Here is a 12961-nt window from a genome sequence, read left to right as displayed (position 1 = left end):
ATAACATCAAATCGAAATACTATACATACTCTAGGGCTTCAGGTTTTTGATATTTCGCCGTCCTTCTCCTCCGCCGCTATAACCCGCCACCATCTCCGTCAGGTTTCTCTCCCTTCACAACTCTTATCTCTCTCTACGGGTTTGAAACCCTAAGTTTGACATCTAATCACTGTGTGTGTGTGCAGAGATGGCAGAAGAGAATCCAAAGCCTCTGAATTACATCCCTGAGGTTATACTTAAGAAGCGCAAAAACAGGGAAGCATGGGCGTTGAGAAAGAAAGAACAATTCCAGCAAAAGAAGTTTCAATCCATCAAGAAGCCCGAGGATTTCATCCACGAGTATCGCAACCAGGTAACTAACCAAATAACTTACTTCCCGTCAGCGATTATCTGAACCTAATATGCTTGATTCACAAGCAGCTTTTGTGATAAGTTGCGAAACCTAATGGTTTTTGTGTGTTTATAGGAAGTGGACCTCATTAGGATGAAACGAAGGGTGAAGAGAAAACTTCCTACAGTTAACTCCAACCTATTGATAATCATTCGGATACAGGGGTAGGTACAGTTCCTTGTTTTTTCGTTTTGGCTTAATTATATTTTGGTCTCTACATTGTTTACATTTTTTTTCGTCAATTCACTCAGAAACTGCCAGATTTACTTTCTTTGTATACATTCTCAATGTGTTTTGGGCCCTGTCCTCCTAAATTGGAGAGAGTAAAAAAACAGATAATAAATGTGTAAGGTGTAAAGATTCAAAAGTGTATGTGTAGAGACTAAAATGAGTAGTTTCTGAGTCTAGAGACTAGAGTATAAAGATTATGCGGGTACAGGGGCCAAATTGGTAGCTATACCTATATTTTTGCTTGTATATTTGATGCCTTTTGAATTGTGGATTGATGATATGTCTGTTATTTCCGTTTGGGTTAGGAAAAAGGACATGCATCCGAGGACAAGGAAGGTGATGTACAGTTTGGGTTTGAGGAGTATGTTCAGTGCTGTTCTTGTGAAGCCAAGTGAGGGAGTAATGGCCAAGCTGCAGAGGGTGGAACCATATGTGACTTATGGGTATGATATTAATTTATGTTCTTGATTTTGTGCTTTATGTGTTTGGTGCTAGCGAGTAGCAAGGGACTTGGTGCGTTTTTAGGATTTATGGAGTTGAAAGGAAAGTGGTGGAAGTCTGGGGATTGCATGTATTGATTGAGACTGGGAATGTTCATGGGCAAACTGAGTGTTAGTGTCCATTTGGAAGGACTTATTTATTTATTTACGTTTATCTTGTAGTATTGATATGTGTGAGAGTGTTTGAGGCTGATGAAAAATATCTTATGATATGTCCATAAGTTGTTTTAAGTCATTTACAATAATTGTAGAAACTTGTACATACAGACTTCTGCGGTGAGCACTTTGAGTAAACTTCATAAACACTGAAAGAGAAATAAAAAACGAAGATATAATGCATTGAGTTTGTCTATTATATAAAACTAACTTAACTATATGACTTATGCACCTTAGCTTTAGAATTTATATGAAAATATATGAAAATAACTGCTATGAAAGCTAAGTACATAAGTGGATTTTAGTATATGTAAGAAGCTTAATTGAATTTATCTTATTTTTTCTCTTATAAGTACTTGTGGAGAAGTATATCCAAACAAAGTTCGTATTCAATAAAACTTTAAATAAGTTGTTTATCTGAACTGACTGTTAATATCTGAAGTTAAAGATGCTTATAGGAGATGCCTGCAAGTTATTTGGGAAAGGAAAAGGTAAGCATGTTGATTATGTACCAACCCAACAAATAAATCTGTTTGTTTGGGTATGACACTTGGCAAGTGTATTTCACCCTATATGCATTGGGAGGAATAGTACTATCCTATACAACTTTTTTTTTTTGTTTTGTTCTTTTAATTTCTTGTTATGTTTATTCTCATGTGTATGTTGTGTACATTGCTAAAGAAAAAGAGATCACTTTTCACTTGAGTTGTTATTTATTTTGTGAATGTCTGTCTTTTGAAGATATCCAAACCTTAAAAGCATAAAAGAGCTAATTTACAAGAAAGGACTTGCCAGGATTGGTGGACAGAGAGTTCCCTTGACAGATAATAACGTTATTGAACAGGTAATACATGGAGTTCCTGGATCCCTGGTTTTTGATTATCTTTTCTCCCTACTTGGTTTTTGATTATCTTTTCTCCCTACTTGGTTTTTGATTATCTTTTCTCCCTACTTGCATTTTGTAATTGTTCCAATTTTTCCCATGCAGGAATTAGGAAAGTTTGGTATTGTCTGCATAGAGGACATGGTGCATCAGCTATATAATGCTGGTCCCCACTTTAAGGAAGTTGTCAGATTTATGTGGCCCTTTGTACTCAACAAGCCAGCTGAAGGATTGAAAGGATCAAAAGCCCTATTCAAGGAGGGTGGAGACACGGGGAACCGTGAGGATCTCATCAACGAACTAATGGATAAAATGAATTAGTGTCCGTTGTCGTCTCAAAATTTTGATGTTCAGTATGTCCATGGGATGATCCTATGTCCCAGCATCTCAGTTTTTAAGTAACCAATTTATTACCTAGAAAACGTATCTTTACAGTCTTAGATAACTGCATGTACCTTTTAGGCATTTGGAGAAGAGAGGGATACACGGGCATGGTATGCTCTGGGGCTTCAATTAGCGAATTCTCAATATATTTTAAATGTCACGAATGATGATTGAAGTCTGAATGAAAATTTCATTGTAGGGAGGTTTGAACGTTTTCAGACATTAAGAACTTTAATATCAAAGTACTTTATTCTTGCTTGTGTGATCTATGATTTGAAAATCTAACATTTATTTAGGGTTTTTAACTGTATTGAGTACTTATTGACTTGATATATCATCAACACTCAAATTCACAAGCTCTGTTTAACTGTGTGAAAAACTCAAATTACAAAGTAAATTTGTTCAATTATAGCCGCTGGATTAATGACGTTTGCACAAGAGTGCTTCGTAATAGTAGGTTCTTAAGACAATGTAATCAAAAGTCAACATAGATTTTGTTTTTGATGTTCAGATGGATAGGATTAGGCAATTTTTATTCATTTGTAATGAAACCAAGAACTCTCGACCTATAACAAAGAAACCTTAAACCTCGGAGACAATAGACTGTAAAGATCGTATAATTAAATTCTGTAATAAAAGTTTGTATAACAAATTTGAATCAGTGGCTAAGTGTTATCGAATTGAACTGGTAAATAGGTTCTTCGAGCCAACCAAAAATTTTAAATAAGATTTTTTTTCAAAGCACTGCTATGTTAAACATTTGCTGCATTACTGTACACACCAATTTACCAAAGAATATTATATATTACTGTGGCAACAAATAATTTATATTCTTATATAACAATACTAGTTACATTGATTTATGTGGTTTAAGCACTGATCTACTTGAATAACTAGTAACCCATCAATCAACCGGTATATTGATGTAATTATATCAGGATCAACGCAAGTGCTCCTCTGAAATCATTCTGCCGGTGAAAATTTACAGAGAAATAGGTTTACTTAAAAGGTTGGTTATACTAAATGCGTATTTGTAGACAGACTATTATGTTAGGAGCCTTAAAATAGATTTATCTGGTGTTCTAATTTTTCCAGAGCAAAAAGAATAAATATTTGAGGAGATTTAAAGTATGAAGTTCAACGTATATCTACATAGCATGCCCCAAGTTTCTGAAGATGTATTGTACAACTGCTAAACAATGGTGAATAAGTGAGAGGTGATTTAAGGCATACCACAATGACATTCTTCTCTAAAAGAAAACATGTACATGACCCTAATCTGAGAGGCTCTTCCTGTACAGGGATATTACGTGTTCAATTGGGGGTGGGGAGCTGCAATATTTTCTTTGGCTTGAGATGGAAGCAATTAAGCAGCACTGCTTCTATAAGTATGGTAGATTTCATCCACTTGCTTTGCTGGCACATAAATTGCATCTTTTAGAAAGCTATGAGTTCGGCCATAAAACACATAAACTAGTAGTCCTGTTCCCATCCATATAGAGACACGCAACCATGTACTATATCTGAAACAAAGATGAGGAAGAATTAGAAACATGCAATTCCATTAACAAAGTTTCAACATAGAACTGCTGATTCTGCAAATTACATTGAATATATCTCAGTTTTATCCATGTGACTCTTCTCTGTTATTCTAGAATGTTGGTTCAATTAGACAGTTCATTCTACGGCACGGACATTCAATTTTACAAACCAGAGAAACATTGAAATTATGTTTGTCACTATTAAGGCAGGCAGAGGAAAAATAGAATACTAGATGTATTCTGATATTAACTTCATTAAATAACAATGGAATTCTAAGTTATTAGTCTTGAAATCAAACTACTTCCATCAATTTCAAGATTTCCACACACAGCCTGATATAAAAAAATAAATTTGAAAAGCGAGTTTGGTTAACCAAAACTATAACAAATTAAGTATTGATGCTTACCCAAGATTAACAAGTAAGTAGGAGTTGATGAGAATGCAAGCTATGGGAAGCTGTGGCACAAATGGGCAAATAAAACCTGAAAAAGATTAATGATTGAGTTATCTCTTTTAAGCTGAATAGAATTAATCGTCAGCTTATTTTTTTTATTGCTTGTTATAATTATATGCAACACTTGTTCAATATACTCCATGTGTGTGACACTACTGCATAATTTGAAAGGAATAAGATAACCAACACTACTCATGAATTTATGTAACACAAGGATATGGTGGTAAGATATACCTCCAGTGTGTCCAAAGTCATGTCTTGCATCATCTTGATCTATTCTGATTAGGAAAACAAAACCACACAAAAGAATAGCACCTCCAACTCCACACAATGCAAAGCGAACAGAACTGGCAATAACATAAAAAAAATGCTCAAAAAACTGGGAACATCATCCAATCCTTAATGACATGAAAGACAACAGATGAGTGCATAAATTTATTGAAGAGATTATCCTGTAACAGTATTATCAAACCTCTTCAGTTCTCAGAGGATAAGGCCTAGTCCCTAATAGCCCATTTCCTTTCATCTCAAACCAACCACCAAACTATTTAGGGAACCTGAATCCTTGATTAGGTATTGAGAAATTTCCATTGCATGTGAAGCTTGAGAAAGGCTACATAATCTGCAAGTAGACTAACCTAGGAAGAGTGAAATCTGAAGCTGCATATGTAAGGACAAACGCCCCTAACAAGATCAGTGATATGATCCACCCAACAAATTTTCGCCTTTCAGCTTCAACTATATCTGTACCCAAAATAAATAAATATGTGAAGGAGAAAATCAATATATGCAAATGACAGGATTATAACAAGTGAACCAATGTTAATTTCTTGAGCGTGGATTATACATAATGAAGACTAAATTGTATTATCTATTAAAAATATTGGTAAAGGAGAAGGAAAGTGATAACTCACGGTTTCCTCCAGAAAAATGTTTGGTAAAATCAACTGAAACATTCTCCTTAACGATCAAAGGCTTTGTGTGGTCAGAAGTATCAGCATCTACATCTCCCACATTTGTATCTGAACTGCTCAAACTATACCGCTCCAACACTGACGCAATTGAATCCTTGAGAGATGGAGGCACTGGGACTTCATTTGGAGGGACATATCTTAGGATCAACACAGACATTGCCACCATGGTAAATGCTAAAAGTGTACCTACACTAACCTTCAGGAGAAAAGTTATATACATATTAGGACAACTATCGACATTTACATACTATACAGGGTATCAGAACTACCTTAGGAATACTTAATTTAAACAGAGTATGGAATCACAAAAGAGAACAAGTATTCTTGCCATATTGGAAAAATAACTAAAATCAACTAGAGATAGAGATAGTGTTAGGTACAATATGTAAATGGGGCCTATCATCGCTTTACAACCCACTTTTGTAAGATTGAATTAGGCGAAAGCTACTTTGTAAGATGATATTAGAGCTGACCCCAGATCGATTGAAGGGTCACTCACCAATTTATACACTTACCAAGCCAAGAATTGGACACGTGAGGGGCAATCCTGTCACAAATTTTGTTGGGTTAAGTTAGGTCTAAACATGGCATCAGAACCTATTCTAGATCTACTAAAAAGGTTACTCACCATCTTATACACCAAGCCCCATAGTGGGGCAATCTTATTGCACTTGACTTATATATCGTTATTTAACTTCTCCAAAGCAAGGCGATAAGTTGATTTTAGCTTTTGGAAAAACTCAATATTGCTCCTTCTTGTGTGTGTATGGGGATATCTATGTGAACTGAACCAAAGTAAATTTAGTGACCGTACTATTGAAGGAGAGTGAACTAATAATAGTGTTGGTATTTAAAGAGAGTGTTATTAGAGGAATGTTAGTTGCTATAACGCACTATTTCATGTAGTAATGAAATTTGTTGTATCCACTGAATCTAAAAATCGTAGCACCCAAGTTCCAGACTTACCATCCCTGCCAGTTCAGAGACTTCCATAGAAAATGCCAAGCCGGCAGCCACGGCGCCGGTAACTATTGTACCCTTAACAGGAACGTGAGTCTTCTTATTTATGTCAGCACAAAAAGGTGGCAGCAATCCATCCCTTGCCATAGACATCAAAATTCGTGGCTGAGAAACATTTAACAAAACACAATGGTAACTTTGCCTGCTAACTGAATACTTCAGAATAAAAAAGTAGAAAGTTTGTAATAACTGCTGGAACAAGCAATCATAGAATGAAGCACGAAAGAAACGCAGCATATATTTGAAAATGATGATTCGAATGAAATTCAGTGCACTGCACCTAGGTCTTCTAGTTCATTACATAATTCTCTTGCATGTATTAAACAGAGAGAAACCTTTTGTAACATATAACCCACTGCACTTAACAGATTTGATATCATTGCTTTTCTCCCTTCTTCCATCCTGTAAACCCTATTCTCTGTTTTTTTTTTTTTTTCTGGATTTACAACTTTTACAGTTTATTTTTTTATTTCATAACAAATAATAGTGAGGTTCATTGATAACATTTTGCATGAAAAGTTTCCTCCTTTGATTTCTTAACCAGTATTCCAATGGAATTTGTTAACTTTTTCCTTGAAAAAATTAAGTCACATAAATCCTAAACCACAAGTACTACTATGTACAAATACCATTCTATCCCTCAAACTAAAACAGTTCATAAACTAAAAGATGTGTCAATTTGTCTTGTTAGGTACATTATTATGAGAATATAGAGTTTGCCGTGGGTTTAATACAAAACATACACATCCCAAATCAACGAAGATATATATTACCCATAAAAGTGATAATTTAAAGTACTTCAATAGTTTATAATTTTAACCATACATTAAAGAAAAAAGAGAAGAACAACTTTCACCTAATAAAGAGAAAGCACGTATGAAATATATTAAATTCACAGCAGAAAAATAAGAGAATAAACAATTTCAGAGGTGACAAAGGCCACCACCTGGGTTTACATTAACTTACCTGGGGAAGTATCCCACCCAACAATGCTGAGCAGAGTGCTGTGAAAGCACCAACATTTATAATGTAACTGCAATCACAAACAAGAAATGTGTCTATGGTAACATAACATCTACATAGATTAAGAAACTAAAACTTGATGAAGAATCAGATGCAAAATTCTAATGTCTAAACTTACGCAGCCCATTGCATTCCGTGTTCAGCAAATGCAGAAGATATTGGGGTATCCGGATCAATTGCATAATAAGGTACTAAACCAACTACAACAAGGGACACCGTCATATACATCCCACAGCAAACAAACAATGCACCTGCAATACCTAGGGGTATATCTCGTTGAGGATTTTTCACCTGTTTCATCAAGTGAAACATCATCAGCAAGTTTGAAAAATTGAGCATCCTCAAGTATGCATACTTTTGAATGTTTGGTGTAAATTATTTTGGATAAATAATTGCCTCTTTTCGGTTAAATAACTTTTGTTTCTGGTGAACTCAAGTTATCCCAGTGGGGAGTCAAGGATTAATCTTCCGAAATATTTAGATTCATATATGAAGTTCATATCTGACATGTTTTTCTATACATACAGAGCTCTCAGGACTAAACTTCTGATCACATAATCAAAGAACAAAATTATTTGTCAATAATATACTTGGTTTGATACCTAATTTTTATTTCTCAAAATGCTTTTAGTTTCTAAGAAAAATTATTTGCTTGTAGTTCTTAAATGTAACAAAAACATTAGTATTTTCCCTACAGACAAAATATATGTTGAGACCAAAATTTTCTTTTTGTTATTAAAAAAATCGAGCTGACAAAAAATAATATAAACTGAACCAATAAACTGACACTATCATTATGTACCTCTTCAGCAATGCTGGCAACTGCATCAAAGCCTATATATGCAAAGAATACAGTGGCAGAACCAGCCAGTATCCCATTAAACCCAAAGGGAAAAACTCTGTGAAAGCAAAAGAGACAAGCCTTAGGTAACTAGAGACCAAACATATAACATGGGAGAAGTGCAAAAACAAAAATTTAAAGTAACAATTAAGAGTTTTGTCAAATGAAACAATACCCCATAGGAAGATCATATCCAAGCCAACCAGACTTGAATCCCATGTAACCACCAGCTACTATGACAAAAAGCAATGCACATATATTTACTGTTGTCACTATTCCTTGTACCACTGTACTCTGCATGTATTAAGCACTCTAAATTTTTGGATATTTTTGCTTAGAAAACAAATAAAGAACAGTGACAGGGTGAATATGTTCGTTGTGCAAAGCTCACGATTCGGTCACATACAAAGGATCCATACAGTATCTTATCACTCATATATACAAGAAGAAATATTATTATACAAACTCCTATATTACATCAATTTTTTCAAATAATAGTTTGTAACAGAACATTTTATACTTTGTAAATTTCTGTATTTTCAGTAACTTCATTTTACAAAATGTCTACCTGTGTAAAGATTTATAAATAAGCCTTTGTTAGCTGATCATTACTAAAATTTGGTTAGTTTTTACTTTTTTTATAGTCATAATAGTCTACTCAAGGACTTAGGTAGATCATGTAAGTTTAATTCCTAGATAAAAGTAAGAAAATTGAATAGGTCATTGTGATTTATTAAAAGCTTGTAATAATAGAAAATTACCTCCTTGATGCCCAGACACAAGAGTCCTGTAACAAGTAATACGAAGATGGCTGCACATGGGTCCACAACAACATTCATTCCAGAAATATGGTAGCGCGATATGAACACTGGTAAATTCTCCTTACCAAAAAGTGCAGCCTAATCACACATTTCATTCATGTCAGTGCTTGAGATCATCTTTTCTTGCAATTACTTAAGCTAAAGGCAAGCAAAACATTCAATACAAATTCTCAAATTCATAAATAAACCTGACAATCAAAAACTGAAATAACAACATACCAAATTGGGGGTTATGCCACGAGCAACAGCAGCACTACCAATTGTATATTCCAAAATCAAGGACCAACCAATCAACCAAGCAACACTGAAAGTAAAAGTAACCATCATTACTGTTAATATGAGATGAAAAGGAACCGCCAAATAAGGCTGCTAACACTGAATGATGCAATCAGACAATGGCAAAGAAAAACAAGAATGATACTAAAAGGACATGAATGTTATATAAATTGATGTACAATGTTAAAACATAAAAGAAAAAAGAGTACCCTTCTCCAATACATATGTATGAATAGTGATATGCACTCCCTGCAGAAGGGCATCGACTAGCCAACTCTGCATAGCAAAAGGCAGAAAGACCAGCTGCTAATCCAGCAATCAGAAAAGAAATGGGCAAAGCAGGTCCAGCATGCTCCCGTGCAACTGCTCCCACCAGAACATACACTCCAGCACCAATTGTTGAACCAACACCTGATCATCATATACCAATGTCAAACTCAATTTCAAAACAATTAAGGTGTGTTCAATGGAAGCTAAAAAATTAGGAAAATAAACACACTTCTCTACATGAACACAAACCAAACATTTTTCTACATCACCCGAAAATTGTAACAATTCCAGGAACGTACCCCAGATGAAAACATGATTAAAGATGAGATTTTTAATAAAAAGGAAAAAGAAAAAAAGAGAGAGGAGAGGAATTGAATTAATCACCAACAGCAATGAGATGAGAAACAGTTAACTCCCTGGCAAGAGAAGGCTGAGAGTAATTCCTACTTTGAGAATCAACCTGCTTCCTCCTAGTTAAAAACTTGAAGGAACCCCTTGAACCATTTTGTGATTGTGAACCAATCGAAACATCCATCAAAGAAAACACACACACACAAATATTTGCTAGCTCAACCACAAAGCCAAATCTCCCTCAATGAAAGACAAATCAACGTTGTCCCAAGATCAAAGTGCACAACACAAAGGTGGTGGTGTTGTGGCCAATTAACTAATGTCGTAGAATTCTCCTTGCTTTCTTGATGGGATTGTTGTCGTTATGGACAAAAGTGGCAAAATAAGAATCTGAATTTGAAATTGTTGCGTCTTTCCTTGCTTGATGGTGGTGAGGAATGTTGACGGATTGACAAAGACGATTGAAAGGGTAAAGGAATGCTTAACGCCAAATGCTAATGCTATAAACGGTATCGTTGAAAGTAGGGGCAATTATATATAGTAATGTGCTACGTTTATGTATCATTACGTGTTCACTTTGCATGTTAGCTATCATATGTCTATAGTTAACAGAAAACTTATGGATATGGAAGAAAAGTTCAGTGATTTCTTTTGCTTGATTACTCGGATCATATTCAGTTTGGTTCCAAAATTTCAAAATGGTATCTACTCTTAAGTTTGCCTTAATTTAGTATTCAGTAATGTGCATAATGTAGTACCTTTCGTTAACTTTCGCAAACGCAGTTAAGTACCTTGTCCCGTGTTGGCCTCTGATTTTTTGATTTTTTTATAAATTTTTTGATTTTATTTTGATTTTGATTTTTCTTTTTGAATTTAAAAAAAAAATTGTCACGTCTCAAATCCTTAATGTGACACGTGGCATTGTCAGTGACACATAGAGATGGCAAATAAACCCGTCTCCGTGGGTATTGCTCGAACTCGTCTCCGTTTTGACAGGGAATCCCCGCATTGACTAGGTATGGGTATGGAGAATTCCCGACTTTTTCAGTTGGGTATGGGGATGGGTATGGGGATGTACATATACCCGCCATAATACCCGTCCCCGCCATATCTCCATTCTAGTTTAAATTATTAAAATATTCACAATTAATCAAGTAACTTATATATATATATATATATATATATATTCTATTTTTTATTTCTTTTAATTATTTCATTTGTCATGAAACTCATTCTCATCTCCAATATATTTTTTATCTTATCATAACCTTTGTGTAATTATGTTGAAATGATGTATGTTAATAAAAAAAACATTATGCCTCACATTTGAATATTTATATTATTTTTTAATATTTTTATTTATTATAAATTTTCCTTTCACATGAGAATGTTTATACTCTCAATTTAAGGTAATATAATTTTTTTTACTTATTATTATTATTAATTTTGTTTAATTTGAAGAACTCCTTTGTTTCATTAAAATAATTTTCGTTATTTTTCAACCATTAAGTATATATGTTGATATTTGAAAAGTTTTCTTTGTTCTCTAAGATATTTTTTGTCTTATCATACTTTAGTTATACATTTGATTTCCTTTGTGTGATTTTTTTCGATAGTTTCTCAAATTATTTCTAAAACACACATTTGTTAGTTTTTTAATATTTTTATTTATTGTTTTTATTTTCATCATGTAGAATGATATTTCGATATATTCTATCTAATTATTTTTATTTTATAACTCATTATTAATCATAATGTAATTTTTTCACTTTAAATTATGTTTGAAGTGGTTAAAATTATATATATATATATATATATATATATATATATAATGATATTTAGGAATAATATATGATAATTCACTACAAGAAAAACATGAAATGGTGACTGATTTAGTCAGTAACCCATATCAGTCACTATTTTTCGTCATTGGTGGTAGTAGTTGATTTATTGTCTGAATCAATGACTAAATTAGTGACCGATTCAATGATCGAATCGGTACTTGATTTAGTGACCAATTTAATTACTAATTTATTTGTAATTTAATGACAAATTTTTTTGTCACTAATGATATTTCTATTTATTTTTAACCACTTCAAACATAATTTAATAATTAGTTCTCTAAGGTTTTTTTCATTTTATCATACCTTAATTATACATTTGATTTCCTTTGTGCGATTTCTTTCGATAGTCTCTCAAATTATTTCTAAAACACACATTTGTTAGTTTTTTAATATGTTTATTTATTATTTATTTTTCATCATGTAGAATAATATTTCGATATATTCTATCTAATTATTTGTTATTTTATAACTCACTATTAATCATACTGTAATTTTTTTCACTTTAATTGTATAAATAACTTTTATTTACTACAATATAAAAATTTAATGTAATTTATATGAATATTTTTTTGTCACTATCCAACATATATTGAAGTTCAAAAGATACAAAATCCATGTCAAAATTTTATTATTATGTTTATTATTTGTTCTTTGTGTCATTTTGATCAAGTGATGTATTATAACTTTTATTAGTGTATAAAAAAGAGATTCATTATAATTTAAAAAATTGAAGTAAACAAACATTTAAAATATTTTTTAATTTGAATATTTGTTTTTCTTTTATTATTTGTTCTTTGTGTCATTTTGATCAAGTGCTATATTATAACTTTTATTAGTGTATAAAAAAGAGATTCATTAGAATTTAAAAAATTGAAGTAAACAAACATTTAAAATATATTTTAATTTGAATATTTGTTTTCCTTTTATATTTTTTTGAAATATTTTTTAATTTTATCAACTAAGTTCATCAATGTTGTAGTTTACAAATTTAATAAATGTC

At 32.8% G+C, this 12961-nt stretch overlaps 2 protein-coding genes across 5 annotated transcripts; one reads left to right on the top strand and one right to left on the bottom strand.

Moving 5' to 3' along the window:
• LOC114165350 (Ribosomal protein L30/L7 family protein) lies at window positions 1-2812 on the top strand. Its single transcript, XM_028049997.2, has 6 exons — window positions 1-102; window positions 186-352; window positions 467-555; window positions 928-1065; window positions 2020-2122; window positions 2267-2812. Exons 2-6 carry the CDS (start codon window positions 188-190, stop codon window positions 2480-2482), a joined length of 711 nt encoding a protein of 236 aa, XP_027905798.1. The 5' UTR covers window positions 1-102; window positions 186-187; the 3' UTR covers window positions 2483-2812.
• Window positions 2813-3612: 800 nt separating this feature from the next.
• On the bottom strand, window positions 3613-10625 carry LOC114177605 (cationic amino acid transporter 2, vacuolar-like). Of its 4 annotated transcripts, none has more exons than XM_028063022.2 (14): window positions 10151-10621; window positions 9706-9907; window positions 9440-9524; window positions 9161-9298; window positions 8575-8693; window positions 8361-8457; window positions 7677-7849; window positions 7502-7568; window positions 6482-6640; window positions 5456-5711; window positions 5180-5285; window positions 4776-4888; window positions 4494-4569; window positions 3613-4068 (listed from the first exon to the last, which is right to left on the bottom strand). In XM_028063022.2, exons 1-14 carry the CDS (start codon window positions 10299-10301, stop codon window positions 3912-3914), a joined length of 1899 nt encoding a protein of 632 aa, XP_027918823.2. In that variant the 5' UTR covers window positions 10302-10621; the 3' UTR covers window positions 3613-3911. The 4 variants fall into 4 exon arrangements, 2 of the variants coding, with proteins under 2 accessions (XP_027918823.2, XP_085527223.1); XR_003603158.2 differs by lacking the exon at window positions 3613-4068 and adding an exon at window positions 5014-5085 and having other exon boundaries at window positions 10151-10625; XR_003603157.2 differs by lacking the exon at window positions 3613-4068 and having other exon boundaries at window positions 5014-5285; window positions 10151-10624.
• Window positions 10626-12961: the final 2336 nt, after the last annotated feature.

Source organism: Vigna unguiculata, chromosome 1 (genome assembly GCF_037176805.1).
Source record: "Vigna unguiculata cultivar grain cowpea cultivar isolate G323 ecotype 2 chromosome 1, ASM3717680v1, whole genome shotgun sequence".
In the NCBI taxonomy this organism is placed as follows: Eukaryota; Viridiplantae; Streptophyta; class Magnoliopsida; order Fabales; family Fabaceae; genus Vigna; species Vigna unguiculata.
This window is presented reverse-complemented; position numbering and strand designations above follow the sequence as displayed.